This window comes from Herpailurus yagouaroundi, unplaced genomic scaffold, assembly GCF_014898765.1.
Source record: "Herpailurus yagouaroundi ecotype Mexico unplaced genomic scaffold, PumYag 182, whole genome shotgun sequence".
NCBI lineage: Eukaryota > Metazoa > Chordata > Mammalia > Carnivora > Felidae > Herpailurus > Herpailurus yagouaroundi.
In genome coordinates this window covers 51,026,374-51,037,685 of record NW_024412413.1, presented here as the reverse complement: position 1 = coordinate 51,037,685, position 11,312 = coordinate 51,026,374, and the positions used below count along the sequence as shown (strand labels likewise).

At 42.6% G+C, this 11,312-nt stretch overlaps 1 protein-coding gene across 2 annotated transcripts in view; it reads left to right on the top strand.

Moving 5' to 3' along the window:
* The window catches only part of HELB (DNA helicase B), a 33,746-nt gene extending 23,174 nt beyond the window's left edge, over nucleotides 1-10,572 (top strand). For both annotated transcript variants that reach the window (XM_040491491.1, XM_040491492.1), the window contains exons 12-13: nucleotides 5,355-5,840; nucleotides 9,297-10,572. In XM_040491491.1, the coding sequence (XP_040347425.1) occupies nucleotides 5,355-5,840; nucleotides 9,297-9,401 (591 nt within the window). In that variant the 3' untranslated portion in view covers nucleotides 9,402-10,572. The remainder of the gene's footprint in view (nucleotides 1-5,354; nucleotides 5,841-9,296) is intronic.
* The last annotated feature ends 740 nt before the right edge of the window (nucleotides 10,573-11,312 follow it).

Sequence of the window (11,312 nt, the reverse complement as noted above, 5' to 3'; positions counted from 1 at the left end):
TTTTTTTTTTTTTTTTTTTTTTTTTTTTAATTTTAGAGAGAGCATGAGCTGGGGAGAGGGGCATAGGGAGAGAGAAAGAGAATCTTAAGCAGGCTTCAAGCTCAGCGTGGAGCCTGACACAAGGCTTGATTCCCACAACCCTGGGATTATGACATGAGCTGAAATTGAGCCACCCAGGCGCCTGGGAATAATTTTAGTTTTATAGAAGAGTTTGAGAGATAGCAGAGACTCTTCCCATATACCCTTCATCTGACTTTCCCTAATGTCAACATCTTACATAACTATGGTGTTTGTGTTAAAACTAAGAAATTACCATTGGAAGAATTACTATTAACGAAGCTCCACACTTTATTTGGATTTCACCAGCTTCCCAAGAATATCCTTTTTCTGTTCCAGGATCTAATCCTGGACACAACATTGAATTTAGTGCAATTTGCTTTTAAGCTCATTTTAATACTCTTGACTTCTCATAAGCTATTTGTGGTTCTGTTATTTAACTCGTTGTTTTGCGTGCCCCTCTTTGATGTTGGTATGTTGCTTTAATCATGAAGCTGCATCAGCCTACATTTGCATGTGGAAAAATTTAGGTTAGGCTGTATCCTCTACTGGTAGGCAAACTAATTAGCATATGGGTTCTGTTTTGTGTGTGTGTGGTTTTTTTTTAATGGATGGTGTTTTATTTATTAACCTACTCCATCTCAGTTCCAAAAAGAAGTCGAAATGGCTTTCAAAAAAATGGCCCCAATTCAGCCTTTCCTTTTAAAAGATAAAGAAATGATGTCATGCAGAAGATCAAGGTAAGGGTGGTAAACGCATTCCTGCCAAGGGAGGGTTGGGATGCGGATATGCACACTGACCTATTTGCTTGCTAATGTAGGCTGAAGATTTGGCTTTGTTTTCAAAATAAGAGAGAAGCAGTCAGTGGACTGTGTCTATTGGGTAAAAAAAAAACCCAGAACAGCCAGTTGTTAAGAAGTACACATATTCCTGGCTGCAGGTCCTGGCAAAATTTCTCCCGTGGATCTTTATGATGGACTCTCTGTAATTCTAGAAACTCGTATCATTCAGTTTGGGGAAATTTTCTTGAATAATTTCCTTAAGTTTCTTGCCCTGTGTTTTCTGTGTTTTGTCTTTCTAGAATCTCTATTATGTTGGGCCTCCAGAAATGATTGTCTGAATTTCTTACCTCTCTCCTGTTTTACATCTCATTATTATTTTGCTGTTTTGTTTTTTTTTTTTCCTAAGAGATTTCCTCAAATTTATAATCCAGTCTTCTGTTACATTTCTGGACAAATGAAGTTTGAAGGGGACTTTTTATTACTTTGTTAAGGTTGGAGTAAATATCTCTAGTTGTTCCTTTTATTGAATCTGTCATTTTGTGGTTGAAAGAGCATCTCTTACCTAGAAGAACATTCGTGATTATTATCTTGTATCAGTGTAGTTTGTTTCTTCCATGTTCAGTTCAACAAATATTTATTGAGTCAGACTGTCCTTGGTGCTTGGTTTAGATCAGTCCATGAAACAAAGAAAGATACCTGCCATTGTGAAGATTACATTTGCTGGGGAGGAGGAAAGAGACAGATACAACCGTAAAACAAGTAAACTATAGTTGACCCTTGAACATTGTGGAGGCTCGAGGCACCAACCCCCCATTGCAGTCAGAAATCTATGTATACTTTTGATTCCCTGAAAACTTAACTACTAATAGCCTGCCATTGATTGGAAGCCTTAATGGTCATCAAACAATTAACACGTATCTTGTATGTTATACATTAATAATATATACGTTATTTTACAATAAAGTAAGCTAGGGGCAGCTGGCTGCCTCAAGAATTAGAGTGTGTGACTCTTTTTTTTTTTTTTAATTTTTTTTTTCAACGTTTATTTTTTTGGGACAGAGAGAGACAGAGCATGAACGGGGGAGGGGCAGAGAGAGAGGGAGACACAGAATCAGAAACAGGCTCCAGGCTCTGAGCCATCAGCCCAGAGCCCGACGCGGGGCTCGAACTCACGGACCGCGAGATCGTGACCTGGCTGAAGTCGGACGCTTAACTGACTGCGCCACCCAGGCGCCCCTAGAGTGTGTGACTCTTGATCTGGGGTTGTAAGGTTCAGCCCCACACTGGGCGTAGCGATTACTTTAAAATAAAATCTTAGAAAAGTAAGCTTCAGTAAAGAAAATATTAAAAAAATTATAAATAAGGGGCTCCTGGGAGACTCAGTAGGTTAAGCAGTTGACTCTTGATTTCAGCTCAGGTCATGATCTCACATTTCATGAGCTAGAGCCCCACATTCGACTTTGCGCTGACAGCGTAGAGCCTGCTTGGGATTCTCTCTCCCCCCCCCCCCCCGCCCCTCCCCTACTCGTGCTCTCTCTCTCAAAATAAATAAACCTGAAAAAATATTCATTAAAAAAAGAAAATTATTATGAAGAGAAAATACATTTACAGGACTGCCCTGTATTTATTATTTAAAAAAATCCATGTGGAAGTGGGCCTGTGCAGTTTAAACCCATGTTGTTCAAGGGTCAACTGTACACATTATGGTAGAAAGTGGCAAATGCTATGGAAAAAGGGCAGGGACAGGTGTGGGATGCAGTTGTAACGTTAGTCAGTGTAGGCCTCATTGAGAACGTGGAATTTGAGCAAACGCTTGAAGGAGGTAAAGAAGTTAACCATGTGGGTATCTGAGAGAAGAGCATTCTAGGTTGACGAAATAGCCAAGGCCACAGTTCTTAGGTGGCAGGCTGTCTGTCATTTGAAGACCAGGAACAGCAAAGAGGCCAGTGTGGGAGAGTGACAAGAGACGAGGTCAGAGAAGTAAGGGGGGATAAGGGAGGGTAGAAGGATTGGGGGCCAGATCACCTCCTAAGACCTTCTAGGACTGTATGATTTAATATGGTATCCATATCTGGCCCACTACCAGATTTTGTAAAGAAAGTTTTATTGGAACACAGCAGCACTTGTTCATTTACGTATTGGCTCTGACCGCTTTTGCATTACAAAGGAAGAATTGAGTGGTTGCCATAGAGAACAGCTGGCCTGCAAAACTTAAAGTATTTATTTTTTGACCATTTGCAGAGAGAGTGTTTTAACCCCTATTCTAAGGTCCGTATATTTTCAGATTCTGAGCCTATAACATCATGAAAGGAATCAATGGTTTGTGTTTATTCGTACAGATGTAGAGTTTTAGAACACATTTAGAGAACGGACGTATACATAATTTAAAAGTCAGTGTATGAAACCTGCCTCCTTTAAGAAGTTTGAAAGCTCTCATGATTCAAGGAAGATATGAAAAATGGACGAATAATTTATAGCAGGTTATTGCCGTGACGTCAGATGTCCATGTCCTGCTTTTTAAGCACACCTTTGGCATGGCTGTTTAATTTTTATAATTATTCATTAGACACTGGGTAAAGAGCAGTGAACAAGAAAGACGCGGCCCTGCCTTTGCAGAGCTTACCGTCCAGCAAGGAGAAATACGGTGAAGGCGGCAAACAGTTACATTCCAGCTCAGTAAATGTTCTGTGACAGAGGGAGTCTGGGGCTCCGGAATGTGCATAGATGGGACAGCTGATCCAGAAGGGGGCTGGCACTGGCAGCACCACAAAGAGGTTCGTGGTGCTGGATGGAGCGTGGCTTGTGCATGGAAAGGAGGAGAGGAGAGGAGGAGGGAAGGGAGCAGGTCCAAGGCTGGCTTCTGAAGGGCCAGACGAGCCATAGTAAGGAGTTAGGACTTTGGTTTGAGAGCTTGAGAGCTGTGGCTTTAAGCGGAGTCGGATGTGATTGGATTTGCTTTTTATGCATATCCCTATAGATGCTGTGAGGGCCGTGGATTGCAGCACATGTGAGTGCGAGGGAGACGGACTATGAAGCTGTTGGGTTTTTCTGTGCTCCTTGATTAGGAGCTCGGTGAACTAAGTTTAGGTTAGACATTTACCAGTTTAGGAGTACCCAATATGAAGTCCAGAGGGATAACCGGTGCTGTGCGTCTATACAATGGATTTGGCGTTTGCATAATCAGGTGTCATTGAAGTACATTTCTGAGACTCAGCAGCACCAGAAGGAAGTATTTGTCACACTTTGATAATCTGAAGCATTGGTTCCAATTTTCTGTGTCTAGGTAAGACAGAAGGGCTTGCTGTGGAAGAGGGTTTTAACTGGGGATCTGTGTTTCCTACCTGTCTCGTCTTCTCATTTGTCTTCTCACAATTCCTTTGGTGGGGGGAGTATGGGGACATTGGGAGAGAGAATGGTTTAAAGCACTTCTTAGTTTATGTCGGCCCTGAAAACAATAGGGACTGAGAATAGTCCCAAAACTTGAAATTGTTTGCTCACAGTCACATGGTGACATTGGGCATTTTTCTTGCCTATGTAATTCTTCTTGCTAAACTTAAAAAGCACAAGTTCATTGTTCTCTTTTGTTTTGTTCACCTTGATGAAAGTAATAAATGTGCAACAATGGGAGAATACAGAAAAGTAGAAGGAAAAAAAAATCCATAGGGCCTCCATTTTGGAGATAGACTAGTTAAATTTTTGATAGGATTTCCTTCTTTTTTTTGTATGACTCATTTTGTTAGGTATTTGTGTTCATTTGTGTGTACGTTTTTGGATCAGAGTCATTTTATTTTGTGTTACATAGTTGTGATCACTCTTTACGTAGAAGTATCCAGTTTTTGTTTTTTATTTTTTTAGAGTTTATTTATTTTGAGGGACGGGGAGGGAGGGAGACAGGGGAGAGGCAGAGAGAGAAGGAGAGAGAGAATCCCAAGCAGGTTCCAGTGTGGAGCCCAACGTAGGGCTTGAACTCACCAACCACGAAAACATGACCTGAGCCAAAGTTGAGTCCAACCTTTAACCAACTGAGCCACCCAGCTGCCCCAAAAGTATCCAGTTGTTTTTAAAATTTTGTTAAGTTTGAAAGCGCCTTTGCCATTTGCAGAATAGTATTTCAAATGTCTATATACAGATACTTGATATGATATAAACAAACGAACTTATCTATTCTCCTGTAGGTACAAATAGGGTAACACATTTATCCATAGAGCCTACACGATCATTGAACATTCTTTTTATGAGGGAAGATTTGGCACCGCATGCAATCTTTCAAGCTTTTGCTGGGTTTCTACAAGCCAGCTGTGGATCCGTCAGACCTGAACTTAACAGCACAGTTAGGAATCATGAGGTCTCGGATAATGAATAAACCGGAAGCGTAAGGTGGATTTAGGTGAATATTCTGGCCGACTAGCAGAGATCCCTTTTAGGACTTGTCTGTTTTCTATCTTGGTGGACCGTGTGAAGACAAGAGCCCCCTGTGCAAAACTAACCCTTCCCACCGCATTCTCCCCCCTCCAGGGGTCTGAGGAGCAGACGGTCGTGTACGTGGTTGGGAAGGCGGGCCGCCAGCACTGGCAGCACGTTTATACGGCGGTGACCCGGGGCCGCGGCAGAGTGTATGTCATCGCAGAAGAGTCTCACCTCCGGAGTGCAATTATGAAAAGCAGTGCCCCTAGAAAAACCCGTTTGAAACACTTTTTGCAAAACAAGCTCTCCAAGAGCTGCGCGTCTCTGGCGGATTCCGCATCCCCGTCGGAGAGCTCTGGAGACAGCAGCAGGCCCGGCACACAGCCGTCAACACCGTCACACCTTGCAGTCACAGCCAGCACTGTGACACCCAGAAGCAAGGCCTCCGCAGTTGATGACAGGACGTTCCCCTTGGCCGGAGAGTGGAAATTCTCTTCACCCGATGAGGTGGATACAGATGAAGATCCATCAAAACCCCGTGGGTCCAAAAGAGCCTGTGGCATGAGTGATGCTGAAAGTCCAAGCAAAGTCCTGATGGTAAGAGTGACGTTCTCGTGTGCTCCCGCTGTATTTAAGTCATGTTGACTTCAGGGTGCTGATACGTGGCTGTGGATTTTTCATTAGTGTTAAATTGTGCTATCGGACCTAAAAACAAGTGTTCTCTCCCCTCTGCCACGTGTCGTCTCCCCTGTGCCTGGTCGATCCTAGCGCGCTTTGTCGCCTGGCATGAGGTCGGCACAGGTGGCGTGCCGAGAGACCTTGTCATCCTGCACCGTCTTTCCGCATAGCTTCCTTGTCACCCTCCCCTTCCCCTTTGTAGGCCACAGTCTCACTTTTATCCCCACTGTTCGTGAAAGCGGCCGGGTAATTATCAACATTCTTGGAACAAATGAAGTTCCAATAGAAGTTTGAGAGTCGCTTCATGTGCTGGGGTCTGTAGGCTTTCAAGGCCATGACCTTGAAAGGGGCCAGGGTGGGAGCCCCGAGGGGAAAGTGCTAATGTGAGCTGTCAGTACCAAGCAGAGTTCTGAAAGGAGGACAGAGATAGCCTCTGACCCCACATGGATAGGGGACAGTGAAACTGTCCTCTGAGATGCTGCCGGCACATGCGGCGTGTGACGTCTTGGCCTGTTGGGCCATCGCAAGTATGGAGTAGTGTGGCTGGAGTACGCACGCCATCGGAGGCTGAGCTGAAGACACTGGAAGAGTCGGAAGACACAGGCTCTTCCCAAGAGGCTGAACGTTCTTCTGAACACAGCGGAGAACACTAGAGGCATTTTAAGAGCCCGGTGCACTGAAGTTTTGGAAGGTCACTTCAGAGTTGAGTAGTGTTTTGGGAGGCCATAGGGGATGAGTTCCTAGCGCAAAAATGATTTCAATGGCTTGAACAAAATGATTAGGTTCTGAAGTCAGGTGGTAGCAATGGGGTTGGAAAAGAGATGCTTAGGGACAAGGGGTGCACGGGCCTTGATGGCCGGTTATATGTGGGTGGGGTTGGGCCCGAGCAGGACTCTTAGGCTCCGGCTTGGGCTTCCCGGGGGGATCCAGCTACATTAGGATTGGGAAATGAGGCCGAGGGACAGGTTTTGTAAGGAAAGTGACAAGGGGAGTCATAAAACCCCAAAGTTTCTTCTTTTACCTTCTTGGAAGTAGTAGGGTCCCTGCCGATTCTAAGCTTCATTCGGTGCTCCACGTCAACTCTTTGATATGGAATTACCATATCAGCAAAACATCTTTTCCTGAAATTGACTGTATCACCTCTTACAAAGACCCTGGGGTAATAAGGCTTTGGACCTGGAACAGAAAATTCCAAACAAAAAGTCTTGGCCTAAAAGTTTCTTGCTTTATATTTCTTCATGCCAGCATGGGATGGGTGGCTTCTGGCTTCTGGGATGGTACAAAGAGACAATGACAGCGTTACCCGTCTTCGCTGCCGAGCTTGCCAAAGTTTTTAAGCTCTGGTCTGTGAACACGGAGAGTCCAGCGCTGGCCACAGAGGGTCAGTTTTCTCGCAAGCCTTGCCAAAAACATGTGACATCTACAGAAATCCCTGGAAATGAGGAAACTAAGAATTCAAAGGCTCGTGAGTGATAAATTAGGGACTTCTGTGTCTTCCATAATTGTGAGATATGTGATTTCTAGAAGCTCAAATTCACTGACAGGGGCTGCCCTCATACCTTTTCTTTCCTGTACGGGTGGCTGCATAAGAACCACATCAGCATTTTAATTCTGCAAGTACTGATGGCTGAGCCTCTCCTACATGAAAGCTTTGGCTTTTCTGTGGATTAATAGCTTTGGGTTTTGAAAAAAAAAAAAAAGCTTAAAATCATGTCCTGATTTTTGTTTGTTTGTTTTGCTTGGTTTTGTTTTGTTGCTTTTTTTTGCCTTGTGTCCCACAACCAAAAAAAGGGGGGGGCACAAAACAGAAATTCCCCTTTAAATAAAAGCATATGCATCAATATTTAAAAATTTATCATATAAAGCAGTGATTTCCAGAATTTTTTTTGAAAGAAAATGGCATTTTATTATAAAAAAAAAAATCTGGAAAGGGAGTAATCACAAAATCCCTAAATAAAGATAGTTCTATTAGTCAGGGTTCTCCTGAACCAGTAGCCTGTGTCTATGTCCCTATTTACCTACCTACCTGTCATCTATCTGTCTAGATTTATTTAAGGAATTGGCTCATGATCGTAGAGGCTGACAAGTCCAAAATCTCCAGGGTAGTCCTGAAGACTGGAGACCCAAAGAAGAATTGACATTGCAGTTTGCATCCAAGGGCAGGCAGAATTCTTTCTTTCTGGGAGGCAATCTTTTTTCTTTTAAGTTTTCTCTTAAGGCCTTCAGGTGATCAAATGAGCCCCACCTACATTATGGAGGGTAATCTGCTTTATTCATAGTCTACTGATTTAAATGTTGGGGCACCTGGGTGGCTCAATCGGTTAAGCATCCGACTTCAGCTCAGGTCATGATCTCACGGTCCGTGAGTTTGAGCCCCACGTCAGGCTCTGGGCTGACGGCTCAGAGCCTGGAGCCTGCTTCCGATTCTGTGTCTTCCCCTCTCTCTGCCCCCCCCCCCCCCCCCCACGCCCTGTCTTTGTCTCTGAAAAATAAATAAACCTTAAAAAAATTTTTTTAAATGTTAACCTCATGTAAAAATAGGTCCACAGAAACATCTAGAATAATATTTGACCAAATATCTGGGTACCATGGCATCGTCAGGTTGATACATAAAGTTAACCAGTATAGTCCTCTAAATTGAATAGGTTTAGCATTGTGAAAGATTGATTGTGCTTATTTTTCTCATTTCCCTATGGCGGTGAAACTTTCTCATGACCGTACTGATCCCTTGCCTTGTGCTTGGGAGTCACGAACAGTACCAAGAGTACTGGCATTGCATTGTTTCGTCTTATCACACCCAAGGCCGGTGTCATGGATGTGCAGCTGAGCAGTAGTCAGTCATTCAGGGCTTTGTGCTTAAAACTACCCCATACTTGCTTTAATGTTCTGCACTTAACCATCTTGAAGTTCTTAACTTTGAACAAAGGGCCCACATTTTCATTTTGAACTGAGCTGCCAAATTATGTAGTGGCCATACCTGTAGAAAGTATGTGTGTGTGTGTGTGTGTATAGTGTGCATATATATATATATATTATGTAAATATATATATATATATGGTGTGTATATATATTATGTGTATATATATATATAGTGTGTATATATATATATATGTATATAATATGTATATATACCCTCATTCACAAATAGTCACTTCTTCATGCCCGTCCCAGAGCTGGGTGCTAAGGATACCACAGTGAGCCAAAGCAGGTATGATCCCACAAGTTGCCGACAGCTGATTGCTGTGGTCTCCTCAGGTCTTCCAAGGGGTGGGGAAGATATTATGTCTCCCGCGAAAGTAGAGGAAACAGAAGTACATAGGGCAAATTGTGTGTATTTTCATGAAATTAATCTCATTTTTATTGCTGTCCTAACAGGTGGAAGAATCATCTCCGCAAGTGTCTTTGAAACTTCGGAATTTGAGACTGAATAGTTTAACCCCCCGGCAACTTTTCATACCCACAAGTAATCAAGAAACTTAATTTGATTTCAGATTGCGGAAAGTAATTTCTCTCTCTCTCTCTCTCTCCCTGTCTTTTTTCTATTTAACACAAATGAACATCGTAGCTTGAAAATATTAAGGTACAAAACAGGATATGTGTAACTGGGGTTTTATTTTAAGGTGTTTGTGTTAGCAGATATTTTAAATCCGTTTGATCATAGAAAACCATAATGAGTTCAACATCTGTCATCATGAGAACTGATAGCATATATGTATATATTTTTTAAAGTTTGTACTTTAAAAAGTGTTTTATTTTTGCAATAATGCCTTTATTAACTTCCATGATCATGTTGGGTGGTCTTTGCCCATGGTATGAAGCCATGGTCACGACAGACTGTAATTACGCCTCTCGTATTATTAACTGACACACATTTTTCAGGTTGTTGGGTCTTCTGCCAAGTGTTCATCTGGCAAGGCTCCTTCCTCCATCACGGCCGGACGGACCCATTTCACCTGGAAATTCCTTCTGATTTGGGAGTATATTTCTTTTTCTGTATTTGAGATACCATTGACATATGTTACCACTGTGTACCTTGAAAGTGTACAGTGTGTTGATTTGATACATTTATATAGTCAATATGATTTCTACTGTAGCATTAGCTAACCCCTCCATCATGGCACATGACTGTTATTTCTTTTATGAATACATTGTTTTGAAGGTATTCTACCGCTGGAACATTATTTTCTCTCAGTGATTTTATTTTTTTTAGAGCTCTATTTATTGTTAACCGGTGAAAGAAAAGGTTAAGAAAAAAAAAATGTACCCGTGATTCCAATATTTGAAAAAGAACCTTAATGAGCTATAATTCACATACAATTCACCCGTTAAAGGGGTAAAACGGAGTGGCTTTTAGTACATTCATGGAGTTGTGCCACTGACACCACAATGGATTTTTGAACACTTGCATCATCTTCTCCAAGATGTGCCTCTTAGTTCTGACCCCCTCGTCCCCTCCAGCTCTGGGCAACACTAATTTACTTTGTCTCCATTGATTTGCCTGTTGCAGACATTTCCTACAAATGGAATCCTACAATATGTGGTTCCTTGTTACTGACTTCTTTAACTTAGCATAATGATTTCAGACTTCATGTTGTGGCGCCTCTCATATCTGTCTTTTTATGAAAGATTAATAAATATGTACCAAGAGCTAGCATTGTTCCTTTTATTGGGTGGATGTCTTGGATAGTCCATTCAAGGGGAATCACTCAGTCTAACCAGATGAAGCCTCATATCCTTGGTGTATTGATGGAAAATATGGCAGCATATATGGAGGCTGTATTTCTGGATCACACCATGTTGGTTTGAGCCGATGAGACAAAACCAGGAACCCTGGCTGAATTTTTGCAGGTGGTTCCAGTAGAGCTGCAGGTGACCTATCTTGCTTCCAGTAGTGCAGTAAGACAAAAGGCCTCTATCTCCTTTTATTACCAAATAGTATTCTGTCGTACGGGTATAGCACATTGAATTTCTCGGTTCATCAGTTGATGGACGTTTGCGTTGTTTCCACTTTTTGGCTATTATAGCATGCGTTGGCCTACAAGCTTTGTGTGGACATGGATTTTAATTTCCTTTTTTTTAAGTTTCTTTTCACTTATTTTTGGGGCGGGTGGGGGAGGGGCAGAGAGAGAGGGAGAGAGAGAATCCCAAGCAGGCTCTGTGCTGTCAGCCCAGGAACCCGACTTGAGGCTTGATCTCACAAACCGTGAGATTACGACCCAAGCTGAAATCAAGTGTTGGAGGCTTAGCCGACTGAGCCACCCAGGTGCCCCTGATTTCTTTTCATTATATTTCTAGGCGTGGAATTGTTGGGTCCTATGCTAACTCTAGCCATTTGAGGAACTGCCAGATTGTTTTCTAAAGCAGCCGTACCATTTTGTATTTATACTTGGG